General features: G+C 49.7%; 1 protein-coding gene across 1 annotated transcript; it reads left to right on the forward strand.

Moving 5' to 3' along the window:
* Window positions 1-743: 743 nt before the first annotated feature.
* On the forward strand, window positions 744-11,641 carry NELFCD (negative elongation factor complex member C/D). Its single transcript, XM_006049050.4, has 15 exons — window positions 744-900; window positions 4,063-4,175; window positions 4,399-4,508; window positions 5,897-6,006; window positions 6,389-6,496; window positions 6,991-7,143; window positions 7,352-7,482; window positions 8,110-8,275; window positions 8,561-8,695; window positions 9,102-9,241; window positions 9,894-10,008; window positions 10,333-10,428; window positions 10,502-10,642; window positions 10,899-11,028; window positions 11,117-11,641. The coding sequence occupies exons 1-15, from the start codon at window positions 814-816 to the stop codon at window positions 11,149-11,151; spliced, it is 1,770 nt and encodes a 589-aa protein (XP_006049112.1). The 5' UTR covers window positions 744-813; the 3' UTR covers window positions 11,152-11,641.

Here is an 11,641-nt window from a genome sequence, read left to right on the forward strand (position 1 = left end):
GGTGTGTGACTTGCAGCAAACTAATCAGATCGTTTTCCAAAGGCTCTTCAGCTTCACTCATCGGAAAAGAGCCTGATGCTGGGAAAGATTGAAGGCGGGAGGAGAAGGGGATGACGAAGGATGAGATGGTTGGATGGCATCACCGACTCGATGGACATGAGTTTGAGCAAACTCCAGGAGTTGGTGATGTACAGGGAAGCCTGGTGTGCTGGAGTCCATGGGGTTGCAGAGTCGGACATGACCGAGCGACTGAACTGAACTGAACTGAATGTGTATATGTTAATCCCAAACTCCTGATTTGTTCCCTCCCTTTCCCCATGTTTGTTTTTTATGTCTGCGAGTCTATAACTGCTTTGTAAGTAAGTCCATTTGTATCATTATTTTAGATTCCACATATAAGTGATATCATAAACCATTGTTGCCCTTCTCTTGAGCCCAGGAGTCACGTGAAGAAAGTGATGCTCAGAGGACCAAAAGTCCTGGTGAGAAAGACATGGGACCAGAAACCAGGCCCTGTGTGAGTCTAGTTTGAAACTTCTACCTATCTAGAGCCAACTTCCCTGGGGCCCAGCCAGGTTGCCTTGGGAGATCAACTCCAGCGGTTCCCTCTGCAACTTATAGGTCGCCCTCTGCACCCCGCCCCTTCGCTCCGACCTCGCCCCTCCACCTGGCCCCGCCTCTCCGCCGAGATCCTGCGCTTCCCGCCTGGGGACGAGGCGCGCGTCCGCAGGGGGCGGGGCCTCGGGGCCGCGCGTGCGCTCGCCGGTCCACCGTGCGCATGCTCAGTGTTCTCGCGCGCGCTCGCGAGAGAGGATGGCGGGGGCCGCGCCGGGCGCCATCATGGACGAGGACTACTTCGGGAATGCGGCCGAGTGGGGCGACGAGGCGGAAGGCGGCCAGGTGAGGGGGGGCACCGGGCACCCCCGACGAGGAATGTTGGTCCCCGACGCCGGCTGGCCGCCCCTGCCCCCGCCGCGTGATCCAAGCACAGCCCGCCCCGCCCCCTCCCGCCGCGCGCTTCGCCCTGCCTCGAGCCCGCCCCTCTTGTTGCCGCCGCGGGGACCCACCGCGCCGCCTCTGGGGGCGGGGGCGCGGGTCGATGACCTGGTCCCCGCAGGGACAGGCACGGGCGCCGCCCCCCAGTCGTCACCCGAGCTGACCCTCCGACCACCGTGGGGCGGCCTCGGAGGCGGGTCCTGGGAATTCTTAGCCCCCCGGGCCGGGCGCACACAAGCTCCAAAGAGAAGGATGGGACTCAGACAGTTTAAAAAGTAGTCATACTTAAAAAAAAAAAATCCAACTCAGCATCAGGAGTGGGGAAAAGTGCAACTTTGGACTTTGTCACACGTGCTTTACTGTTTGTAAACCACACTCTCGGCGTTCTGGCTGATTCAGTCAGTCCTTGGCCTAAGTAATGACAGAAGGATTGTCCATCCTTGACCTTCAGAAGTTTGCTGTGGATGGTGAGGGGGCGGTCACAAGCTTCTCTTCTGAAGTCAGGGCTGCAGGTCCCAAACTGGGCGCTGTCGCTCGGCCAGGGGACCCCAACCTGATTCTGATCCGAAGACCCTCCCGAAGTGATGTTTGAATCCCAGCTTCTCAGGCTTCTCCCTTGGGGACTGGAAAGCAGTTGGTTTAGAGGGCAGGAGGCGAGGAACCTGCCTTTTATTTATCTGTTTATTTAGTATTTCTTGGAGTATAGTTGCCTCCATGGTGGGTCAGCGGTAAAGAATCTGCCTTCAATGCAGGAGATGCAGATTGGATCCCTGGGTCTAGAAGATTCCCTGGAGGGGTATGGCTACCCAGTCCAGTATTCTTGCTTGGGTAATCCCATGAACAGAGGAGCCTGGGGACTACAGTCCATGGGGTCACAAAGAGTCAGACACAACTGAAGTGACTTTTAATGCAGGGGGTCTAGTTTTTTTAGTGTTGTGTTAGTTTCTAGGGTGAAACCTACCTTTTGAACAGGAGTCAAGGTTAGGTGTGTGTGGGACAATCGAAGTTATGTTTTAAAGGAAAAAAGCCTGCAGCGGCATGTACTCCCTTGAAAGAGGCAGGTGGGGCACAGGAAGACATCGAAGCCAGGGTGCAGGGGTGCAAAGGTGGGCACTGTTTTCCAGGACCTGAAAGGAGGCCTGTGTGCTTAGATGTCTGATGGAAGCAGTGGGTTCTAAAGGGCCTTTGAGAGCTGCTGAAAAGCATGACTTGTTCAAGAGTTGGAGCAGGGAGTGACACTCCAAGATTCAAGTGTTGGCTCATTCCATGGTGTTGGAGGCTTAGAATGGAAGGATAGTGTCAGATTTAGCTAACCTAAAATCTGGGCTGGTCAGATGATTTCATGCACTTTCTCATTCCACGGACAAAATACTGAATTGGGTATTACTCTGCTCATTTTGTAAATGAAGAAAGTGAGACAGGAGGACCTGGTCCTGCCCATAGTCAGGAAAGTAATACATGAAGGAAGGGGATCTCACCTACATCTTTTGTCTCCATTACCACTCTAGCAGATGCTGGACCACCGAGGTGATCCAGAAGAGAGACACGTAGGGTATCAGTCAGTTCAGTGGTGGGTGGTTCAAGCATTTGTTCAAAATGCCCTAGTATTTGTCACATTAAGGCTTCCAGTCATAGTGATACACCTGGGGCATGTCTGAGGGCTGTCTAGTCAGTGCCCTCATTTTATAAACTGAGGGCTTATGCTGTTTTGAATAGCAGAGCCAAGCCTAGACCCCACAGACGGGCTGACGGCGGGGTCTGGGGTGAGAAGGGACATGCACTGGTTTTGGGTCTCAAACTTTTACTCGGATGCCCACTTCACCACTAACTAGGCTGGTAGCCCCAGCCAACTCCCCACCCCCAACCTGTGACGCTTAATCTGTGAGACAGAGGAGACTGACCAGACAATCGTAAAGGCTTCTCTGAGAACACATTAGGCTCTGTAACACGTTCCTACCAAACCCTAAAACACAGTTCTCCCTTGAAAGAGGCAGGTGGGGCCCAAGAAGACATTGAAGCCAGGGTGCAGGGGTGCAAAGGTGGGCACTGTTTTTGAGGACCTGAAAGGAGGCCTATGTGCTTAGGTGTCTGGTGGAAGCCTCCCCAAAGTGAGGGGAGGCTTACTTTGGGGAACTTGAAGCACGATCCTGATCTGGCCCCGCTAGGCTCCCGTGATGGAGGGTGGACTAGATGTTCATTTCACGTTCAGTCTAACCATGACTGTGGAGGAGGGAGAGAAAGCCAGCCAGTTTGCTGATCCCTGGCCCATCTCTTACCGCAGTGCGTAAGGGTCAGTTGCACTGATGTTGGTCTCTCCTACTAGTTTGTAAACTCCTTCAGCAGAAAAAAACTCTCCATTGTCTTTCATTTTCTTAATTTTCCTAGTGACAAGTACAGTGCTCAGTATAGAGTGAATGTTCAAAGAGCATCTGTTTGTTGGTATAACAGTGTTAAAGCTGGACAGACCTTGGGGTCTTTGAGTCCATCGCCTCCACATCCTCATCCTGCTTTGCCCTTAGATTCAGTGACTGGCCTAAAGTAACTTCTGTGCAGAATGGGGACTAGAGTCCAAACAGCAAATGGATGGCTTGTGTCTTCAAGAACTGCTTCATCAGTTTTTGCTGGGAAGCTTTCTGTGGCACGTAAGAGAGAGTAATAGTGGAGACAGTTAATTGTAGCTGAAATATGCTGAATTCTAACTGAATGTCAGGTACTAGGCATGGCTTTTCCAGAAATCAGCTCGTGGGATCTCACAGCAGCCCAGTGGGCAAGGGCACTGCTCTTACCTTTGTTCAGGAAAAGAGAAACAGGTACTGGATGAGGTGTCCTCGATGAGATGCAGTAACTTCTGTGACCCCCGTGCACGTTACGCAAGCGTGGAGTCATGCTGCAGACCCACTTGGTTATGATTCTCAATTCCGTTCTCTTGGTCACTTGTTACTTGAAAGTCAAATGAAATGATAAACGTGGAATGCTTGATGTGGACAGCGTTACATGGGCTTAAGGTGAAATTTCAGGGTGTCTGTGGTAATGAAAAAATAACCTGGCTCTTTCTGCCAACCACAGGAGGATGACTATGGAGAGGGAGAAGATGACGCCGAGGTCCAGCAGGAGTGCCTACATAAGTTTTCTACACGGGATTATATAATGGAGCCCTCCATCTTTAACACTCTGAAGAGGTACATGAGAAAGTCTGGCTGCATTGGGAGGAGAAAGCTGCATAAGAGACCCAGAGATGACATGTAAAGTCAGAGGGACATGATGCATGAGTGGAGGGCTTCCAGGGGCCCCCACTTTAAAAGCATGAACAACCCATCTTCCTCCTCCCTCCCCTCTGTGGCTGTCTGTCCGCATGCCCTCTGCGTCCATTCGAGTGCCACAGCTTGTCTGTCACTTTTCTAGGTATTTTCAGGCAGGAGGATCTCCAGAAAACGTTATCCAGCTCCTGTCAGAGAACTACACGGCTGTGGCACAGACCGTCAACCTGCTGGCCGAGTGGCTCATCCAGACAGGTGCTTTGTGGGGGGCCTAGGGCCTGCCTGTTCCCCGCCCCCATCTTTCCAATTGGATCAGTTTTTTTTTAACTTTATTTTATATTGGAGTATAGTTGATTAACAATGTTCTCTTGTTTTCAGATGTACAGTAGATTCAGTTATACCTAAGAATGTATCTTTTCTTTTTCAAATTTTTTCCCATTTAGGTTGTTACATAATATTGAGCAGAGTTCCCTGTGTTGTACAGTAGGTTCTTGTTGGTTATCCATTTTAAATATAACAGTGTGTACATGTTGATCCCAAACTCCCTAACTGTCCCTTCTCCCACCCTTCCCATTCTCTCAAGTCTGTGAGTCTGCTTTGTAAATAAATTCATTTGTATCATTTATTTTTTGATTCCCCATATAAGCTATATCATATGATACTTGTCTTTCTCTGACTTAGTTCGCTCAGTAGACAAGTCTCTAGGTCCATCCATGTTGCTGCAAATATGGATCATTATAATGCTGATAAATTGGAAAGCTTTTGTTTGTTTTTCTGGTTTTAAGACTTCTGTAAGTAAGAGGGACTTCCCTGGTGGTCCAGTGGCTAAGATTCCATGCTCCCAGTGCAGAGGACCTGGGTTCAATCCTTGGTCCAGGAACTAGATCCCACATGCCTCAACAAAAGATGTCATGTGTTACAACTAAGACTCGGTGCAACAAATAAATAAATTTAAATAAATAAATAAAGACTTCTCTAAGTAAGAATTGAACTTCTTACCCATTTTCATTTGCTTGATTCAGTAATTGAGGTTTACAGAGAGCTTGTGAATGTAATTCTCATTGAGCTGTTTCTTGCCATGTTGGAGAATTAGAGGGTGTATGTTCAGTGTGCCATTTTTAAGAAGTCTGTTATAGCGAGCAGTGGATGATGGGTAATTGAGGACCAGGTATGATTATGGCTTTTAGCTAATACGATCAAAGTAGGGCCTTACTGGAAATCGGCTCCTTTGAGTAGGGATGACATTGTGGGGTAAGTGCTGCCCAGAAGCAAGTCGACTTGCTGCTGTCATGGTGACCACACAGGAGTGCCTCTTGGCCGGCATCTGTTCTGCGGTGGGGGCTGTTCTTCTGTCATCCTCCCTATTTTGGCAATCTGTCCTTGTTCCCTGCAAGCCTCAGAAGACGTCACCGTGCTTTACACGTAAACAGGCACCCGTGTCTGTTTCGCCCTGGTCTCCTTTTGGGGTCTTACCAATATGTTAAATATGTGTAATATTAATTTTAATAAGAAACTCCAAATCCTAAATGGTTAAAAGCAGTTTTGTAATACATGATTTGCACATGGACTTTTGATCTACTTTCTCTGAAGTAACGGACTGAGAAGTAGCCATTTTCTATCTCGTTGCTTTCATTCTCTTCCAGGTGTTGAGCCAGTGCAGGTTCAGGAAACTGTGGAAAATCACCTTAAGAGTTTACTGATCAAGCATTTCGACCCCCGCAAAGCAGACTCTATCTTTACTGAAGAAGGAGAGGTGAGGAACGTCCCCCCTTTACCCCGGCTCCTGGCGCACGTTGCTGGCTCCGCATGCCCACCGGCACCTGGCATTGCCAGTCATGAGAAAGCTGGGGGCTGCAGTCAGGCTGGGAGGCCCAGCTTCTGAATCGCCTGCTAAATGCCCCTGCTTGGGGTGCGAGAGGCTGGAGCGTCTAAAAATTGGGGTGGAGGTGGGAGGGCATCCCCTGGCTCTACCACTTGGCCCCATATGACCTCACCAGCCCTGGGCCTGCTTCCTGCTGCACAGGACACCACAGCTGAAGCCAGGAGCCCAGGGACTCCTCTGTGATTGTTGGCACAATGTAATCTTCACTTAAGCCAGAGCCAGGCCTCTTACCTTGCTGTTTGTTTGTTGTCAGACCCCTGCTTGGCTTGAACAAATGATTGCACACACCACCTGGAGAGACCTTTTTTACAAGCTGGCTGAAGCCCACCCAGACTGTTTGATGCTTAACTTCACTGTTAAGGTAGGAAGGATCCTGGAGTCAGAGAAAAGATAAAAGTACTTATGAATGAGGGTTACTTTGAGTTGGTTGGTTGGTGGTCTGTTCCCTCTGAAAAGGTCCTATGTGCTTTTTTGGTAAAGATCTTCATCGTTTCACTTTAGTAAGTCTTGTTAAATGTTGAGAAATAAAAGCACAGAATGTGTATATTTTGGGGTCGACGTGGACTGTGTTTTAGGGTTTGGCAGGAATGTGTTACAGAGCCCAATGTGTTCTGAGAGGAGCCTTTACAAATGTCGGGTCAGTCTCCTCTGTCTCACAGATTAAGTGTCACGGGTTGGGGGTGGAGAGTTGGCTGGGGCTACCAGCCTAGTTAGTGGTGAAGTGGGCATCCGAGTAAAAGTTTGAGACCCAAAACCAGTGCATGTCCCTTCTCACCCCAGACCCCGCCATCAGCCACCTTCCTGTGGACCTGTGACCATGGCTCATGTGTTTGGCTTCTTATTTCCGTGTTGTAGCTTATTTCTGACGCTGGATACCAAGGGGAGATCACCAGTGTGTCCACAGCCTGCCAGCAGCTGGAGGTGTTTTCTAGAGTGCTCCGTACTTCTCTAGCTACCATTTTGGATGGAGGAGAAGAAAACCTTGAAAAAAATCTCCCCGAGTTTGCAGTAAGTTCTTTACTTTATGTGGCTCAGATTAGAAGTAGGCCATTTGGGGTCATGTGTTTTCAAAAGCAAAATGCTCTTTATTCTGGAGAATGTCTAGGTCAGATGTCACCTCCCCAGAAGGTGCTGAACTCTTGGCATCTGACTCCCATCTGCCTTTGCTGTTGCTGTGGTCACAAAGCCCAAACACGCTCTTCTCTCCATTCTGCAGAAGATGGTGTGCCACGGGGAGCACACGTACCTGTTCGCACAGGCCCTGATGTCTGTGCTGGCTCAGGAGGAGCAGGGGGGCTCGGCTGTGCGCAGGATTGCACAAGAGGTTCAGCGCTTCGCCCAGGAGAGGTGAGAAGCGGTGTCTCTGCTCTCTCACCCCACACCATTGCCCTGTTTCCACAACTGAAAACCCTAGGTCCTCCTGTTTTGGTATAACTTCCTCTTACCCGTAGAGCTGGGAAAGAGCTTGCGTTCTAAAGTTTTGCTTTGATGAATATTTTGTAAAGGATTTGCTTATGGTTTAATTCACTGTATTTATGAATTTATTTATTCCCAATATATTGAGACTCATCAGTAGCAGATGACAGTAGTCTTGAAACAGTTCTTCAGTGGTCTGCTTGTTAGGTTGTGGTCCATCTTTTACAGAACAGAATGATTAGCTTTATTAGCTAATAAAAGTTTATTTTTACTAGTTAGCTTTATTTTCTACTCATGGAGTCTTAAGATACTGAAAAGTGCATGGTTCCTTTTAGGAATCCCGTAAGCTGCACTGGATCCTTCTTTCCCAGTTAGTTCCAAATGTTTTCATGGGTCAGTAGGTAAAAAAATACCAGTGGATGAGAGAAATATGAAAAAACAAAGAGATTCCAACAATTCAAAGCATAAATGTGAAAGGCGGGAGGGAGAGAAGGCAGGAGAGGGCCGGGCAGGGAGCCACCTTATCGATGACGGGATATGTTATATTGTTTCATCAAGAGGCCACGACGCCAGTCAAATCACACTGGCACTGGGCACAGCTGCCTCCTACCCCCGGGCGTGCCAGGCCCTTGGGGCCATGCTGTCCAAGGGAGCCCTGAACCCGGCCGACATCACAGTCCTGTTCAAGATGTTTACGAGCATGGACCCGCCCCCTGTTGAACTCGTGAGTGGCCTTTCATTTTAACCATAAGGTGGGACACCCTCAATGCCAACTGGAAGTATATTCTTTTGGAACGTTGGTGCTCCTCTTAGTTCTTTCAAGTTAGGGAGTGCACATGCCTGTTGAGATGTTCCTGTCCTTTCCCTGGTCCTTATCACGTCCTCGGTCCTCAACCCCCCTGGAGCACTCTCAGCGAAGGACCTGAGCTGGCACTCCTGCGTGGGCGTGTGTGGACTCTCCCCCATCTCGTTCCTGCGTTCGTTTTCACTGAATTGTGTTTCTTTTCAGATCCGGGTACCCGCTTTCCTGGACCTGTTCATGCAGTCACTCTTTAAACCCGGGGCCAGGATCAACCAGGACCACAAGCACAAGTATATCCACATTTTGGCATATGCAGCGAGCGTGGTGGAGACCTGGAAGAAGGTGGTGTCTATGCTGAGAGCGCATGGGCTTTAGGGAGACATGAACCACCTCTCTTTGGTGTTATGTGTGAATTTTGGCTGTAGAGTCACAGGCCCAATTACTGTCTGAAACGTCTTTTCTGGTGTTTCTGCATAAAATGGCCAGCGTGCTCAGTGTCTTAAGGAAATGTGCATCGCATCTATGATACTAATTCAAACTGTAATCTGAAGTGTGACTAAAGAAATGAAACTGATTCCCTAAGACACTGACAGACACAGGTCCCCCTGGTCTGCAGTGTGTGTTCGCTGTGTGACAGGGACACTTGACTTCAGAGACGGGGGTTTGCAGAGGGAAGGGTGGAGGCTGGGTTACCCCAACTTCAAGGACACGGATGCCATCAGGATTCACCAGCTTGCTGTGTTTTCAGAACAAGCGTGTCAGCATCAATAAAGACGAGCTGAAGTCCACGTCAAAAGCTGTTGAGACTGTTCACAACCTGTGTTGCAACGAGAACAAGGGGGCGTCGGAGCTCGTGGCTGAGCTGAGCACCCTTTATCAGTGCATCCGGTGAGCAGATGAAGGTTCTAGATGCAATTATCTGGGGAGGAGCTGGTTTGAATTTTCATATTAACAGCTCAAAATATATCACAAAAGATTCAGAGGTACTTATTCATTTAATTTGTTTGCTCTTCTGTAAATATATAGAGAGAATTTTGTTTTAGCAGCATGAGTAATTTTCAGGTATTTACCTGCCAGAAATCTGTTCACAAATTAGATTTAAGAAGAAGAACGACCAACCAGAATTACAATAATTGCTTTGAAGAAGAGGGTCTATTCAAAGTAAAAGTTAGACCAACAGAGTTTTGCCTGGATAGATGTGTGTTACGCCAGTTCTGTGAGCACTCACTAGGAAAGCTTACACACAGCTGTCCTCTTAGGCATGTGAATTTTCGTCTGTTAATTTGTACTAGAGACTAAGAGCTTGCTTCAGCCCAGTCCACCAAGCTCTCAGAGTGCTGCATTAATGGCTTTCTTCTTCTAAACCAGCGAAGTTGGTCTGAAGTCAGTAGAGCACGGGTTTCGGGTTCTGGCGCCCCCGCTCTCATCAGCCTGTTTGCACTTATGGCGTCTCCCTGGCAGAGCATGTCGAAGAGTGAAGTGATAGGCTAGACTGAGGTGTTTGGTTTTGGTGTTTGCATTCTGCCTTGCTTCCCGGTAGGTTTCCAGTGGTGGCCATGGGGGTGCTGAAGTGGGTGGACTGGACTGTATCGGAGCCGAGGTACTTCCAGCTGCAGACTGACCACACGCCAGTGCACCTGGCGCTGCTGGATGAGGTAGGGGCTGCAAGGCGCTCGCAGCAGCTCTGCGTCCTCCCCTCCCATGTGTCTTCCCTGCCTTCAGAGGACAGTCTTTTCAAAGCTAGTTATTTCTACTCCAAATGAGGAGTTTCCTTTTAAGGAATTAGTTTTGTTGACTCTGTAGACTTCTCAGTTTCTGTCAAGTGTTCCTGAGAGGATGAGGAACGGGACAGAAGTTGACTGGTCCCAGGAACCACTGTCTTCTGCCACGAGCCGTGTTTGGTGGCGCTTCCCTGGGGCCTATGGGGAGCCCGGAGACGCAGCCATGTGGCTCAGGGTGGCTCCCTCTGGCCTCTCTAGATCAGCACCTGCCATCAGCTCCTGCACCCCCAGGTCCTGCAGCTGCTGGTGAAGCTCTTCGAGACAGAGCACTCGCAGCTGGATGTGATGGAGCAGGTGAGTGGTGGCCTGGGGTGAGCTGGGCAGCGGGGAGACGGCCCTTCTCAAACTTGTCACCCCACACCCGCAGCTTGAGTTGAAGAAGACTCTCCTGGACAGGATGGTGCACCTGCTGAGCCGGGGCTACGTGCTTCCCGTGGTCAGTTACATCCGCAAGTGTCTGGAGAAGCTGGACACTGACATTTCCCTCATTCGCCACTTTGTGACCGAGGTCAGTGCCCTGGCAGCGCCCTCTGGCTTGATGTCACCTTGCACCCAGCAATAGCCACTGTGATGACAGTGATTTGGACACTGGTCTGTCAGGCACCGCCCATCCGCAGGAGCTGTTAGACCTTTATGACCCCTGCCCGTCGTCATGCTGGAGTTTGGGACGGTCTCCAGGAAGAAGAGGGTGGGAGTGGGGACAGGGGCGGGGGTCCCTCCACACTGCTGCCCTCTGACCAGCTCACAGGCTGTGCTCCCCACAGGTGCTGGATGTCATCGCGCCCCCCTACACCTCTGACTTTGTGCAGCTTTTCCTCCCCATCCTGGAAAACGACAGCATTGCTGGCACCATTAAAACCGAAGGTGAACATGACCCCGTGACGGAGTTCATAGGTAAGGCTGGCGTGAGCATCTCTAGGCTGCAGTTTTGATGTCATCGTTTCCCTCTTGTTTCTAACCCAGGTCCCTTCTATTGTTACAGCTCACTGCAAGTCTAACTTCATCCTGGTGAACTGACTCAGAGCATCCCCAGAGTGGAGCCGGCCCCTCCGGGAGACCCCTGTGGAATAACCCTTTGTAGAAGCCGTTGTTGAAGAGGCCCCGCCAGCATCTGGGAAATGGGCTCTGATGGGAGGAGGTGAAGGATTTCTGTGTAAAGGAAAATGTTAGCAGTGTAAGGGGAAAACTTGGGAGTGGGCCCTCTCCTTGTAAGTCCAGGACTGCCCCCTGGATCCCGTCTACAGTAGTCACTTCCCCTGGTAGTGGACTGGGCTCCCAAGACCCCTTAGGATGTAGCCAGCCGTCAGCCCTGGTAGAATTCAGACTGAGACACTCAGATGAACTGTTTTCAAAGTTGACTTTTGTTTTTGCACAAGATCTGATTGGTTAGTTCATATTATTGTGATTACTTTTATTTTCCAAGAACATATAAAAGCTTTTCTGTGGTGGGAAGGCGTGGATCCCGATGTCATGTCGTTCTTATGTGTAAATAAAGCATTCAGATTCA

The sequence above is a fragment of the Bubalus bubalis genome, chromosome 14 (assembly GCF_019923935.1).
Source record: "Bubalus bubalis isolate 160015118507 breed Murrah chromosome 14, NDDB_SH_1, whole genome shotgun sequence".
In the NCBI taxonomy this organism is placed as follows: domain Eukaryota; kingdom Metazoa; phylum Chordata; class Mammalia; order Artiodactyla; family Bovidae; genus Bubalus; species Bubalus bubalis.

Bases quoted from the DNA above. Each gene is read 5' to 3' on its own strand.
- NELFCD (XM_006049050.4), top strand. From the start codon at position 814: ATGGCGGGGGCCGCGCCGGGCGCCATCATGGACGAGGACTACTTCGGG. The intron at 6,007-6,388 runs GTGAGGAACGTC...GTTTGTTGTCAG, and splicing joins TCTTTACTGAAGAAGGAGAG to ACCCCTGCTTGGCTTGAACA. The intron at 10,429-10,501 runs GTGAGTGGTGGC...CCACACCCGCAG, and splicing joins AGCTGGATGTGATGGAGCAG to CTTGAGTTGAAGAAGACTCT.